Source organism: Rhinolophus hipposideros (assembly GCF_964194185.1).
Source record: "Rhinolophus hipposideros genome assembly, chromosome: 16".
Classification (NCBI taxonomy): domain Eukaryota; kingdom Metazoa; phylum Chordata; class Mammalia; order Chiroptera; family Rhinolophidae; genus Rhinolophus; species Rhinolophus hipposideros.
The window spans coordinates 5120267-5136188 of NC_138062.1; the positions used below are offsets into that span (position 1 = coordinate 5120267).

Sequence of the window (15922 nt, forward strand, 5' to 3'; positions counted from 1 at the left end):
GTGTCTGGCATCTTGTTTAAATTTAAGGCTTGACCTGGAGAAGGAAAATAGTATAATTTGATGAGGTTTTCTCAGACTAGAACTAAGGAACTGATCAGCTTGTAGAAGGAGAAAGCAAGAGCTATGAGAAGCCCATTTCCCTACTTCACATACCTCTCCAGGAAAAGAGCGACTTTCGTAAGCATCTTCACCATCTTGTGAGCTCATATGAGTAATTTGGAAATATTTCAGTGATGGCTCTGTACTATTCTCAGAATAACAAATATCTGGGCTTGTTGTTCATCAACTTTGTTAAATAATTTTATTAATTGATCTACATATACATTATATTTAACAATTCAATATAAAAATAAATACTTTGGGATAAATAATTTACGTACATTTTTAGAGCCCCTAGGGCTTACAAAAAGAATCTTAAAAGATCCATATTTATCATCTAAAGACAAATAATAATAGTTACAAAAGATAGTAAACCGTACATCAAAAAATAAATATAATTTTTAAATATTTAAATAAATAGAAAGCCTGATACATTTTAAATGGGAGGCAGTTAAGTCAGTGTTGAGAAGATGTTTTGACAAAAGGTAATCCATTGGTTCAGAAATTCTACAATGGTTGCTGTCTCATCATCATATTCACATGGGAATCTTGTTTCAGGTCCCTATAAAAGAAAATTTTAAATTCTTTTTAGTTCAGTGTAGCTTATACCTTACATGTAATTATTCTCAATCGAAGTACGTATTACAGGCTTATGGCCTTTATTTTCTAGTAGGCTACACATATTAATCACATTTTCTTGAAATGATTGAAATGATGTGCTGTAATTGTTCTGATCCCAAGTGATGGTAACATAAGCTGAGGTCTTCCTCATTTGTTATTCTGTCGATCTCAATGAACACAAGATTTTTTACCCGAAATTATATGCAAGTGAACATTAAAAAAAAAACACAAAAAACCAGTTCTCTACAAATATTTCATTAAATTATGCATGCAAAATAAAGTTAGCCCTCTTTTGCTCTATTTCACTATACGACCCGGTCTTATATTAATGTTTGCTCCAAAAGACACGTTAGAGCTGATGGTCCGGCTAGGTCTTATTTTGGGGGAAACACGGTATCTGTTATTTATCTGCATAGGTTACGTGTATGCAGTGATATGTCCATTACACTTGCTTTTCTAAACCTTAAGCCTCCTGTTATCCTACTTGCATGAATCTCTTCATATTTTCCCCCAAACAAGATAGAACTAGCCAACAGTAAGTTAGGACAAGTTTTTGTTTGGGTGAAATTTGTGTGAAGAACACATTCATGCTCATATCCACTCCACCCCACCTCAGTGTCAATCAAACACCAACTTTTGGAAGTCTAAACATTAGAAATTTTGTTCTGTGGACTGGCTTACTGAAAATTAACCTCCTTTGCTCATAGGGGCTATTTCAACTCTGCCTCTAGCTGACAAGAAGAAAATACTTTGATACATAGTGAGATAAAAGAGAAGGCTTTCCAGATTTGAAACATAAACCTGTCCATTGCCATTTGAATGTTTAAGAGATTTAGAAAAATCTCTTAGTCCTTCCACAAATGATAGGGAAACCTACCATTTAAAGGGTCTTTAAGGTAATCAGTATTGGCTATTCTGCAAAATGATCTGAAGGAATTAAAAATAATGTAATAAAACCTGGCTGCTTTCTGTGAAATTCAACTAGTGTCTTTTCCTACTCCCAGTTTTGTGTTAATGTGAGCCGTGACATGCAGAGGTCGGGACTTGTCCCTGAGTGCATGGAAGGTGGAAACCGTCCCACTCTAAGACCTCAAACTTCCCAACTCCACAATGTATCATCTAACATAAAAATCATTCATGTTCACAGTGCACTTAAAGTGCTGGGGTCCTTCACAAATACCAACAATGTTTTACCACATTAAAATGCGCCTCCATTGATTATATTGCCAGAAGAGCAAATGAAGTCATGCCTTACCTTTAGTACCTGAACTGTTACGTTGATATTGATCATTAAGTCCTCGATTTCATTCAAAGGAAAGTTTTTGCTTTGAGCTAAAGGCAGCACTTCCTTCAGGGGTTTGAGTTCTTCTTCTAGGCACTGCAGATGTTGAAGTTTTGTGGCCTTGAAGAATCAAAATAATTACGAGGTCAGCTTGTCCTGACTAAAGATCAGAATCAGTCATCTCAAATTTTTTTTTTATTAAGAGTAACAGAATCTGGTTTCTACCATTGTCCCTGTTCTCAGCATTACTGTAATGATGGACCTATACAGTGTACATTATAAGACTGGAAAAACTGGAGTTCATCTACTCATCATGAGCATTAACTGTTAGTTAACAAATAAGCCATTAATTTCAGCTTAATTTGGCTTTGTAAAAAGTCAGTATTTGTACACCCAATTACGAATCACAGGTAACAGGCTGAATTCTTTCCCAGTCTGCGTAGAAATTATTAGAACCACGCTAGTCAGAATGTGGCATTATGGGATCACATTCTGTGATTCTAATGTTTAATGATTTAAGAGTTGACAATCATAGAATGATCGGGACAGAAGGAGCTTTTGGATGCCATCTGCCACAGTCCCAACATCTCACAGATTAGGCAATTGTAACTGTATAGTAATGCCTCAGTATGCCACGTCACATAGCTGCATCTTCATTTTTTACCATTCGATAAGTACAGTAAGGTGCACGTTAAAAAATTGTCCCAACCAAGTAAAACGTTACAATATTTGAAGGACTGTTGGATGGGCCTCCTGATTTACACACACACACACACACACACACACACACACAATAGTATTTCAAATTTACATGGTACATTATAATTTCAAAGTGTTTTCTCCAAAACAAAGCCATTGAAGTCTCACAGCCACCTTTTGCGATCTCCATTTTATAAATAAGGAAATTAAATTTCAGAATGTAAGTGTTTTCCCTAAGGTCACATAACTAGGTGGAGTCAAGGTTAAATTTCAGTTCTTTTTCTTCATTGCACTAACATAGCATCCTTTCTATTAAATAGTTTTCTTCAATCTTTTAGAAACACGGAATGGTGGTAAAATGAGCAAATGAGTGGAGTTTATCACATTACTTTTGGTTTCAAATAGATTTTGAGTTGTCATTTAGAAACTGAGATTTCAAAGAATCTACCACCCTCTAAATTATGCATATAATCTTATGTTATCTTTCTAACAATGTTTAGAGGGACAGGTAGGACTGCACCATACACACCTCATGACATTTTCATTTACTGGCCTCTCAGCTTGCTACTGCAAGTTCTACAAGTTCAGGGCTTAATTTTTTGGCATGAGCAAGTTGAGCTATTTCCCTCAGAAAACAGTCTATTGTCTAAGTTGCTGGAGGTAAGAATTTGTGGCTCTGATTAAACTAGAAGAGCATTTCTATTTCCTTTCATTTTTCAAAAGGGTAGTTTGAAGCATAACTTCCTTGAAAAAATAAGACATAGATCAACAGAACTGCACCTATGACCCTTTAAATCCCTTTTTCCCCCCTGGGCTTGGATTCACCAGGAAACAAGTTCTTTCTAGCACCAAAATTTTGTCCATTGTCAGTTGACTGGTACAACTACTAGGAAATGTACCCCTAGCATAGATTTAGGAGCTTGGATGATCGAAGCTTATCTAACTATCAGAATCCCAAAACAAACAATTTGAGCTTTTAAACTTGAAAAATAAGTCCTATGGCATGCCTATAGGTCTATTGACATGAAAGATGTGGAAGTCCCAAACTTTACTTGAGCTTCCCCAGGCAGAATTTTATCTTTACTACTAATAGCTAATGCTTACACGGTGTTTGTCACATGCCAGGTATTGTTATGAGTACTTCACGTTTACTCATTAATCCTCACAGAACTATCTGAAGTATATACAGTTATTCACAGAGGTAGGTAAGAAACAGTCAGAGAGAGATGGGTAACTTGCCCAAGTTCACAAAAGCTAGATAGGACATGGCAGAGCTCTCAGTTCAGACAGTCTAACCCTAGGTCTGTGCTGGGACAAGTGCTGTGCTGCCTCAAAAACAGACCCGTAGGAATCTTGCCTGAAAACAGGAGTTTTTAAAAGTGGGTTCCTCTGAAATGTGACAATTTGCATGGTAAAAGTAATCAAATATGTCTAGAGTTTTACATTTTCAGGTACAACAGTAACTCAACATAATCTTGCTTTAAACTGTCCCAGCAATAAAGTGAGAATGTTATTCTTTCCACTCCCTCTCGCCCCAAACACAGACAAGCACATATAAAAATATATGTAGGCAAAGCCATTTTACAAAAGCCCCATTATCAAACTTGGGTTTTAGAAAAAAACATATTCAAGTTACTAATTCTTTTTCTCAGATGAGATGCCATTATTACAATCAGTGTGCAATTTTTCATATTAGCACCAAATATGAAAATATAAAATGGAACTTAGAAAGTTGTACTTACCTTCTTGGGCATGTAAAATTTAAATGTGAGCATCATGGAGAGTTTGGAGTTCTCGTAATTCTGAGAAAGCATAATGCATTATTATTAAAAAGCGCACTTGAGTTAGAAAACTTAAATAGAATGCTTTCAGTAGAAGGGGGCCATACTTACGTTAACTCTCTTCAAAAGCAGCTCTAAATCCTTCAGTAAATGCACCAGCTGCTGCTGTGTTTCCTTCCTAGAGCTTGAAATAGGTGCACTGTCTGCGACGAGTGCAAGAGTTAGTGCAATGCAAGACAAGAAATGCATCTTGTACATCGTGGTAGGTGCTGAGCTTACTGGGAGTAGTGATTAGAGAGGCTGATAGAAGCTCTTGAGCAAGAGAAGCAATTTATACCCTTAATTCTGGAAAAATATTATGGGGGTGTCAAAATGTTTTACATATTACACATATTTTCAAAGATTGTACCTGTGTGGCAAAAAGCATTACCTTTATTTTTCCTCTTCTGATGACTCTTTGGAATTTCTTTAAACCCCCAGAAGCTGCCTGAATGGATGTAGGTGAAATCCCTCTGGGTTACTTTAGCCCACACTTAGGTGACGGTTCCAATTCATACGCCCAACGCCTTCTGTATGAAACAGTTTTTCCTCCGTCTTTCTTTAAGGGGGTGGGGATACAGAAGTGGCTCATGAAAATTTTCTCTTTGTCATAAAACTATGCTAAACGTGTGGAGTACCCTCCTCTGCTGGACCAGAGCCAACGTAAAGAGTTGAAAAGAATAAATTTTTAGATTTGTTGATTAAACAGGAAGAATATTGGTTTCCTGTTTCAGGATGCGTTTATCTTTTTCTCTACACAATGACTGAGCGAATGCATGCAACATGATAGATCACTTCTTACATAATGAGCCAGAGAAATACTAAGATCAGAATGCATAAAATGTTCGTTGAGCTTCAGGCAGTGTTTTAATTTTAACATGTTTCTTGTCTTTGTTTACATCAGTGTCTGTTGTGCTTTTTAAAAAAAGGTATGGTGTTTATTTAACAAACAAATGCTCAGAAAAGCTTTTGCATCTAAGGGTCCTGATGCTAGTGTGTGTGTGTGTGTGTGTGTGTGTGTGTGTGTGTGTGTGTGTGTGACAAATTTACTTTTGCTCTGGTTATTTTGGGTGAGCATCAAAGGGGACATCATGAGAGCTGAAATGTCGCCAGACCCAAAGATGCTTTTCTTACTCTTGGTTTCTCAGGGACCAGCTGAGCGATTAGATCCCCCACCTCCACGTACATTTCATTTTTCTGCCTATTGAACAGATTGCCTATGTTCCTTTAAATATAAGGCAAAAAACAAGCATAACAATAGGTATCCCAAAGTCTGTCTGTCTGTCTGTAGGAAGCTTACTAACCAGAATTTCTGGATACCATTTGTACATTCTTTAGGAGAAAGGTGTCCTCTGGCCAGCAGGTGATAGCCCCAAAAGGACCCAATTAGTGTGGTGGGGGGTGAGCAAGGCATGGTAGGAAGTAGCCCAGAAGGAAATGGTGGGCCCCGGGGAGGGGTGTGTGTGTGGAGTGAGAGCAGTCCTAGAGCGGGGGTACCTGGGCTCCTTTATTCCAAGATGACACTTACAATACAGAAGCCAGAACGTAATACAGAAGCTCCTAGGAGTTATGTCTGTTACCTCTCCTTGAGCGCCTGCATGAACAAATGAATAAAGTGTGACAAGCAGCTTGTGACAAACAAATACTCAGAGAAGGGTTTGCATTCAAGGGTGTTGATGCTAGTTTTATAATTATATGTGTCGTATATAAACCAGTCTATAGGTTTCCAGTTTTTATCTCTTCACCTCTTTAGTAGATTTACATTTATCCTCTAAAGCACCTGGGCCACTATGAATGTAACAATAATAGCTATGAAATACGATCACTACTTTGTTTTAGTCGGTAGACTAGAGAGCGCATTTAGATGTGTACAAACTTGTCCTCCGAGTAATATACTAACTGCCTGAATGATGGAATAGGCACATACTTCTAATTTAAACCTTGGACAATTGGGGAAATCCTTTCTCACAGAGATTGCTTGTAACTCCTCCATTTTTACTACCTAATTCATTTCTTTTCTAGTCTTTGAACAGATGTTTATGTAGTCCCTGTAATGTCCACGAGCATGTAAAAAGGGAGAGAAAAGCACAATGCGTAGGCACCCCATCTGGTTTGAGCCTCACAAGGAACCTGTGAAGTCATGCTTCCCAATGTGCAGATTAGAAAACTGAAGCTCCGAGAGTTAGGTAATTTGTTCTAGGTGTCTCAGCCCTTACTTCCAGGAAGGGCAGAACGATAATTTCAAGCCAGAATGTTCTGACTCCAGAGTCTGGTCTCTCACCATTGTATTCTTTCCCAAACAACTGGACGAGTGGCAGGGAAGACACGTACTCAGACAAGGGTAATCTGAGGCAAAAGGTGATGGCAGCCCGGAGAGAGGGGGTTATAAGGAATATTGAAGAAGGAACAGCCTTTAAGCTGGATTTTGACAACATGGTTGAACTGTAGATACGCAATGTTAGGATCAGGAGGAGGGTGGGTAGGCAGGCAAGGTTAAGTGTTCTAAGGAACATTCAATATGTGTACTTGGAAAACAGGAAAATGATTAGGTGCTATTTATCTGTGCATTAGGCAACATTCTGAAGAAGACTAATCATCTTAATAAAATGTAAAAGTTAGCATTATAGTTTTTCAGATGGCAAAAAAATGAAGGAAAAGCCAGAATAGAGACAGATAATCTTTTCTTTTAGAAAAGAGTAGGGACAGGATAGAGACAAACGATTGTGATCTTTTTATTACTGCAAAATGCAAAACAGTTATCTGTCCCTTTCAAGTCAAAACCACAAAGAGCATTAGTTCTAAGGGAAAGGCTATTTAGTGATCTCGTTTCTCTTCTCTGAAGACTTCAGTGTCTCATCCCAGCATCATCGGCTCAGGCCTGTACCCTTCCAGAGTGGAAGGATTCAGGCCCACGCATTTCTCCGTGTGGGGGCTTTTCCCATGAGGCCTTTCATGTTGCTGTAGTCTTGATATTTCTATTTCTCCGGCTATTTCCGTTAGAGAATAGGTCAGTGTATGGCTCCTGTTTGGGGACCCCATAGAAATACTATTGCATAACAGGCACCATTATGGAAACTGGCCCTATCATTTCTTTCTTGAAATGCTTGGGGAGAAAGCTCCCATACGCAGTGGCATACTTTCACTTTTTAACATGTCTGACACATCAGCTGGCTTTTCTGGCTCCAGCGGTGATAAAAGTCAGTAGTAGACTGCTTACTACCACATGTGTCACATCCCCTGCTTCCCCTTTGAAAATAACATTTTTCTGTTGCTTATTAGCATTGTTTGTGACTCAGCCTCTTAGACTGAAGAAGCCCCTGTACTATAAAAAGGGAAGCCCCAGTCTCTGGAGCTGCAGAGCAAGGGGCTGATCAGTGAGTTGCACACTTCGTCCATCCATCAAAGCTGACTTTCCAGGCCTCTGCCTCCTGCAGGACTTCCTTCCTCCCGACCCTCTTTCACAGCTTTGTAAAACTTTAATTTGCTCTGGATCTTGACGGCTGTATCAATGTATCTCTTATCAGTTTCTCTGAAGGTCTCTTCTCAAAACACAGTCCTCTGCCTTCAACATTAGGACGCATTGTTGGGTAATCCCCTTAGCGCCAGAGAGAATTCAGCTCGGAGCTCTGTTTCCCATGACAATCTGAATTTCCTCAGGCATAGGTGCCCTGTGAATGTCTTCCTCAGCCCTTCCTCTGTCACGTGATCCCACGGGGGTAAATCTCCGTGGATCGCAGTGAGGTCGCGCTCGTGTGGGCTCTTCTTCTTTGGGGTAAATTTGAAGGATGTTCCCAACCTTTTGGGATAGAAGAATTGTTTCCTTGATACTTGTAATTTTGCAAGTGTTTTCAAATTCATTCTCTCATTGAGTCACATTTTACTGATAAGAAACTTGATGTTTGTAGAGCTTGAGTTACTTGCCCAAGATTATACTCTTAAATTAGAGGACGTTAGAGCAAAACCCCAAGACTTCCTGGCCCCTGGTGACCTCATGGATTTCCTGGGAAAAATAGCGATGCCCGAAGTCTAGGCCCATCATGCGCCTTCGAGAAGGCTGGAGTCGATTGTGCCTGCTGTCCCATGTCACTTCACTGTGTCAGCACCGCCCACCTTCCCCTCGCCCACACTTTGTCTGGGCAGCTTTAAGATTTCCAAGACCTTAGAGCAGCTGGCTTCACACAGCAGCTGCCAAGGTGGCCTTTGGCTCAGGGTTTGGATCTGTCTCTCTGGAGTCACTTGATGTTTCCTAACACTTCTCCCCGCTCTCAAGTAAGGGAATGGCTGTATCCATGTGGATCAAAGCTGTATCATACTTTGAGGAGTACAGTGTTGTGAGGGCCGACATGGGGCCATTGCACTAGACAGTTGTCTGCATTTGGCAACCAAGAGATACCTTGCTACTTGCGTGAAGAGAGTGGGGATACCTTCAAACCTGTGTAAATGTACTTTTTGCGTCAATATAAAACCCCCGTGACGAGTCGCACAGCAGTGAGTAGAGGTAGAATGTGATCATCTTTTGACAGCAATAGCGGTAGATTGGCAAAGCACTTCAAGTTCATAAAGCACTTTCACACCAGTTTATCTCGTTTTATGGCAAAATAGTTAAAGAAACAAGTTTTCTTATTGGAGGTATTTCATGACAAAATTTTATCTTCTTCATACTTTAAGAATTAAGCTATGCAACTTACAAGATAAATACTAGCTTTCTCTGCCAGGTCAAATGCCTCATTCAAGTCTTGTGAAGATAAAGTTATTTACACTTACTCTTATCATTCCCTAATTGCTTTTCCTGCCTTACTTTGTTAAGTCCTGTTAACCCTCCGTTCTTTCCTCTTGCACACCAGCTTTGGATGTATTGACATTCCACTCTTCCATCACTCTGAATGGTAAAAGATAAGTTGAACCATGTTAAAAATTTTAAGAGTTTATTTGGGCAAAAATGGATTGTAATAGGGCAGCACCCAATCTAGCAGATAAAAGGGAGCTCTGAGGAGCTGTACAGAATGAAAGACTTTTATAGGCAGAAGGGAGCAGGGACAAGGAAGTTAGACTGGGCGAAAAAAGCAGGTTGGTTCCTGCACGGTAACTGTCTTTAGGGGATAGCAGGTGATCTCCCTCGTGCTGATCAAGTGATTCTTTTATATGTAAATTTATGTAAGTATAGTTGGTATATAGTCTTATATTGGTTATATTTGTTTCAGGTGTACAATATAATAATTTGACATTTTCCTGATTAACTGGTGTAAGATTCCATTTCTGGGAGAGCCACAACTGTAATTAAGGCACTAATTATTGATGTGGGGCTTAGCCTAACTGACTCCATTTTGGGCCTGTTGTCTTGTTTTTACACCGGTATATATTTTTAAAGAATATAGCCTTATTTTCTGTTTAAAAATTGTAACATTATCTAATTATAAAATAATACATATTCATTATAGAAAATTTGGAAAATACAAAGTGGCTAAAAAAAGAATTAAATGAAAATCAACTGTAGTCTTACGGGGTAGAGATAACTATTGTTATCCCATATGCCTATCTAGTACTTTTAGTGTGGTACAATTTTACATGCTTTTTTCCCCTTAATAATATGTTATAAATATCTCATATATTAAGTAATCTTCTAAAACATTAGTTTTAATGGAAGTCTGTTGTGTGACTGTACTCTTTTATTGGAATTTACATGAATTCTCATCATTCACAATTATGAATAGTGCTGTGATTCACTAAAATCTGTTGCATATAAATATTGGTGCAAGTTTCTGATTATCCTCTTAGGGTAAAATCCTAGGAATGGAATCACTGGGTCAAAGAACATGAACATTTTAAGGTTTTTGATGCTTATTCAGAAATTTTATAACAGCTTTACACTCCTTATCGGTGGCATGAGCCTATTTTTCTATACCACCTACACAGTTTCCAAATTACTATTAAATTGGTACAAAAGTAATTGAGGTTTAAAAGGTTAAATAATTGCAAAAACTGCAATTACTTTTGCACCAACCTAATAAATAAGAAAGGGGCAAGAGGGAAAGGTGAAATGTATGTCTTAGTATAACTGTCGTGTGGCAGTTATACTAAGACACCCAGGTCCACGTTTGGAATTGGGAGTCATTCAGAACTGGGTCCGAGTCCTATTTATCACTCACTGGCTGTGTGACTTTGAACAAAATTACTTATCCTCCCTGAGCCTGTTTATTTCTGAAATGACAATATGGATCTCCCTGGACTCTTATGAAATAAGACTCTTATGAAATAATTTAAGCATAAATTAAAGCACACAACACTAATCTGTTTTGAATGAATGAGTGATCCCATAACCTGTTTCTGATATGCAGCACCCTCCCCCTTTTCTATAATATATATATTTTTTAAGTGGTGGCATTTGCTTTACATAATTCCTTGATATCATCCAGGCTTACCAATGTGTCCTAATCTGAGAGTTGAGTAGGAGGCAGGTGGAAAATTTTACCACGCCAGCGTTGGCCAGATTCAACTCAGAGAAAATCTAATTAATTAATCAAATAATTTTAATCCTTCTATGTGGTTACCAGATGTAAGGTAGAACAGCGGTATCATTCCATAATATATCGGCCCTATCTAACAGGATCCCTGTCCATTGTAGGGCAGGAAACGTCGTTTTCCCTCTACCCTTCTAGGTGCTTATCTGAGACTAACCCTCTGCCCCCACTGTAATAAAAGATCAATAGGAGAATAAAGAAACAACTTTAAATACCTATATATGTACCTATGGGAGCCCCACAAAGATGTGAGATTTAAAAGGCAGCCAGACTTGAGGCTTATACGTTATCCTGGAGCTAAAGAAAAGGATAGGGGTCTGTCTGGGCCTTCCAAACAGGAAAGGCAATTGTGGGAAGGTGAGAGGTTGACAAGTTTGGTAAACGAAGGTTGTCTTGCCCTGTAGATAAGTCTCTCAGGTGACAAAGTTATCTCTGGTGCTAGTTCTCTTCCTGGTACAGACCCCGTTTTCAGTGTAAATGTCCTTTATAAATGTAGGTTTCCCTTATAAAAGGGTTAACTTCTATTCTGTTTTCAGAATTTCTCCTGTGTTGACAATTTTTCAAAATAATCAACTGAATAATATAATCCTTGTGTCAAAGAGGCATATTTTGAGGTGGTATATTCTGCTATACTTCACATCAGAACTGACCTATCTTGATCTGTAAAACAGACATGCATAGGCATGCTTTAATATAAGACAGTGACTGCAAGGGGGATGGTAGGCAGTTAATTTGCTAAGGGTAGAGTTTGCTAGCTTCTGTTGCAATAAGTATAGACATACAGATCAATGGAATAAAATTCAGAGTCCAGATATAGACCCTTACATTTATGTGTAGTCAATAGGTTTTTGACAAGGGCACCAAGACACCTCAGTGGAGTAAGAATATTCTTTTCAACAGTTGATGCTGAGACAATTGGATATCTACATGTAAAAGAATGAAGTTGGGGCCGGCCCGGTGACTCAGGCAGTTGGAGCTCCGTGCTCCTAACTCCGAAGGCTGCCGGTTCGATTCCCACATGGGCCAGTGGGCTCTCAACCACATTGTTGCAGGTTCAACTCCTCGAGTCCCGCAAGGGATGGTGGGCAGCGCCCCCTGCAACTAAGATTGAACACGGCCCCTTGAGCTGAGCTGCCTCCTGGATGGCTCAGTTGGTTGGAGCGCGTCCTCTCAACCACAAGGTTGCCGGTTTGACTCCTGCAAGGGATGGTGGGCTGCGCCCCCTGCAACTAGAAAACAACAACTGGACCTGGAGCTGAGCTGCTCCCTGCACAACTAAGACTGAAAGGACAACTTGAAGCTGAACGGCACCCTCCACAGCTAAGATTGAAAGGACAACAACTTGACTTGGAAAACAGTCCTGGAAGCACACACTGTTCCCCAATAAAGTCCTGTTCCTCTTCCCCAATAAAAAAAAAGTCTTTTTAAAAAAATGAAGTTAAGCCTTCATACAACATATAAACGTTAACTCAAAATGGATCATAGACATAAATTTTTGAGCTAAAATTACATGACTTAGAATAAAACAAAGGAGTAAATATCCTTTTACTTTGAGTTAGGCAATGGTTTCTTAAGTATGTCACTAAAAGTGAAATAACAAAAAGAAAAAATTAGACTTCATCAGAATTTAAAATTTATATGCTTTGAGAGACTTCATAAAGAAAGTGAAAAGATAACCCACAGAATGGGAAAGAATATTTGCAAATCATGTATCTTGTAAGTGATTTGTATCCAAAATGTATGAAGAACACTTGCAACTCAACAATAAAAGGACAAATGACCCAACTTAAAAATGGCCAAATGATTTGAATAGACATTTCTTCAAAAAAGATGTGCATATGATCAAAAAGCACATAAAAAAGATGCTCATTATCATTAATCATTAGGGAAAAGTGAACCAAACCCACAATGAGATGCCTCTTCATACCCAGTAGGATAACTAAAATGAAAAAGGCAATAACAAGTATTGGTCAGGATGTGAAGAAATTGGAACCACGATGCATTGCTGATGGGAATGTAAAATAATAGTACAGATGCTTTGGAAAAGTTTGGCAGTTTTAATAATCTTAACATTTGAGTCCCATATGACCCAGCAATTCCACTCCTAGGTGTATACCCAAGAGAAATGAAAACATAGCCACACAAAAACTGGTACACAAATGTTCATAGTAGCATTAATTGATTAATCAAAATAGGCAAAAAGTGGAAGCAACCCAAATGCTCATCAACTGACGCCTGGATCAATGAAATACGGCATATCCATTTAAGGCCATGTTATTTGGCAATAAAAATACTGAAGCGCAGATATTTTTACGACACAGATGAACCTTGTAAACAAACTAATTTCAAGAATTTGGTTACAGGCTGGCCCGGTGGCTCAGGCAGTTAGAGCTCCGTGCTCCGAACTCCGAAGGCTGCCGGTTCGATTCCCACATGGGCCAGTGGGCTCTCAACCACAAGGTTGTCAGTTCAACTCAAGTCCTGCAATGGATGGTGGGCTGCGCCCCCTGCAACTAAGACTGAACACGGCACCTTGAGCTGAGCTGCCACTGAGCTACCAGATGGCTCAGTTGGTTGGAGCGTGTCCTCTCAACCGCAAGGTTGCCGGTTCGACTCCCTCCAAGGGATGGTGGGCTGCGCCCCCTGCAACTAGCAACGGCAACTGGACCTGGAGCTGAGCTGTGCCCTCCACAACTAAGGCTGAAAGGACAACAACTTGAAGCTGAACGGCACCCTCCACCACTAAGATTGAAAGGACAACTTGACTTGGAAAAAAGGCCTGGAAGTACACACTGTTCCCCAATAAAGTCCTGTTCCCCTTCCCCAATAAAATCTTTAAAAAAAAAAAAAGAACTTGGTTACAAAAGGCCAAATATTGTTTGATTCTATTTATGAAATGTTAAGAAAAGAAAATCTATCATCGCAGAATGTAGACTAGTGGTTTCCAGGGGCTGGGATAAGGGAGAAAGGAGAAGGACCGCTCATGTGCCTGGGGTTTCTTATTGGGGTGATGCAAACGTTCTAAAATAAGATGGTGATGATGGTAGCACAGCTTGGTGAATATACTGAAAACCACTAAATTACACACGTACATATAAATCTCAAAGCTGTTGAAATTTTTTTGCTAGCTTCACAGTTGTGGTTGAAACATACACAGTGTGCTTTTGGTTTGTGGCAATACTGAAATAAGTAATGACCCCATATTTATCTCTAAGAGTTGTGTATATAACCAGCATGTATAAAACAACTGTATTATTACAAATAGGAAGAATGAGCTAAATGAATTAAAATTTATAATTGTCTTTATCGTTAAATTTTAAGATACCACATGACATTCAATCATTGTTCTTATTGTCATCACCTAATTAAGTCCCAAACATTGAAGAAGTGGTAATGCTTTTTCTCCAAGTAGTAAATGAAAATGGCATCCTGCCATTTTTGAATGTTTGAAAAATATATTTTAAGATAAATAATTGTACTAACAAATACTATAGAAATGTGGAAATGGCTTCAGAAAAAGATGGTTCCATGGTCTTCTCTGTTCTTGTCAGTGGGATTTTAATGTTGCTTGGCTATATATATTAAGCTTAAAATTTTTATCCAAAACAGAAGTCAGTAACCAGAAAACAGAGAAGGTAAAACAGTAAATTTATTAAGTTAGTGAAAAATGGTTAACCTCCCACTATCTCAAAATTTAGTTTACTATTCAATCCAAATTATCCAACATGACATTTCTTTTGTTTCTCCAGATAGACAGCAGGAGGGTTTGGGGGAAATGGGCATTAGTGAGCTTGGAAGTAAACCCATTTCCTCCTTCTCCAGTGTTCATCCTCAGAGAGATTCGCTTTCTGAGAAAAAGGAACTCTTTCCCCAATTTTTAAGTTAGTACGAGATCTAAGATGGGGGATAAAAAAAAACACAAAAAACAGTGATGAAACCACAAATTAATAGCATACAAGAGAGGCTTAGATATTCCATGAATGAGCAGTCATAGAAATAGGCATTATCTTTTAATTCTGTCTACAATATGTGTGCGACTCAAAAATTTTCCATCACTAGTGATGATGTTTCATGGATACTTTATTAAATAGGAAAATTTATTTTACATTTTATTATTGACCACAGTAAAGAGATAGTTCAACTCTATCTGAACCTAATTTCTAAGAATACAGATGCTTTCTGGCATTACTTTTTTTTTTCTCACAGCTTTATTGAGGTATAATTGATACACAAAACCTGCACATTTTTAATGTATACAAATTGATGAGTTTGGACAAACACTTTCCCATGAAACCATCACCATAATCAAGCTAATAACCATATCTATACCCCCTTTTTTGTGTAATAACACTTAACATGAGATCTACTCTGTTAGCAAATGTTTTAAGCACACAATACAGTATTGCTGACAATAGACATTGTGTTGTACAGGAGAGTTCTAGAACTTGTCTCCCACAAATGAAATTTTATACCTATTGAACAACTTCCCATTTCCTCCTCCCCCCAGCCCCTGGCACCGTTCTCCTCTCTGTTTCTATGAGTTTGAGTATTTTTGATACCTCATATAAATGGAATAATGTGGTATTTATCCCTCTGTGACTGGTTATTTCACTTAGCATAATGTCCTTCAGGTTTCATCCAAAGCATATGGCAGGATTTCCTTCTTTTTAAAGGCTGAATAATATTACATTATGTATGAGTATATACCACGTTTTCTTTATCCATTCATCTGTTGATGGTTGTTTAGGTTGTTTCCATATCTTAGCTATTGTGAGTAGTGCTGCAGTGAACATGGGAATGCAGATAATCTCTGCAAGATATACCCATAAATTGCTGGATCATAGAAAGAAATTTGAAGATACAGATTTTGTATCAACTGTATA

General features: G+C 38.6%; 1 protein-coding gene across 1 annotated transcript; it reads right to left on the minus strand.

Annotated features, from left to right (window-relative positions):
- Positions 1-281: 281 nt before the first annotated feature.
- On the minus strand, positions 282-5057 carry IL2 (interleukin 2). The gene is made up of 4 exons (XM_081076294.1): positions 4594-5057; positions 4444-4503; positions 1976-2122; positions 282-661 (listed from the first exon to the last, which is right to left on the minus strand). Exons 1-4 carry the CDS (start codon positions 4738-4740, stop codon positions 551-553), a joined length of 465 nt encoding a protein of 154 aa, XP_080932420.1. The 5' UTR covers positions 4741-5057; the 3' UTR covers positions 282-550.
- Between the last annotated feature and the right edge of the window lie 10865 nt (positions 5058-15922).

Bases quoted from the DNA above. Each gene is read 5' to 3' on its own strand.
- IL2 (XM_081076294.1), bottom strand. From the start codon at position 4,740: ATGTACAAGATGCATTTCTTGTCTTGCATTGCACTAACTCTTGCACTC. The intron at 4,504-4,593 runs GTAAGTATGGCC...ATGCTTTCTCAG, and splicing joins TGCTTTTGAAGAGAGTTAAC to AATTACGAGAACTCCAAACT. The intron at 662-1,975 runs GTAAGGCATGAC...TTTCTTTTATAG, and splicing joins TAACAGTTCAGGTACTAAAG to GGACCTGAAACAAGATTCCC.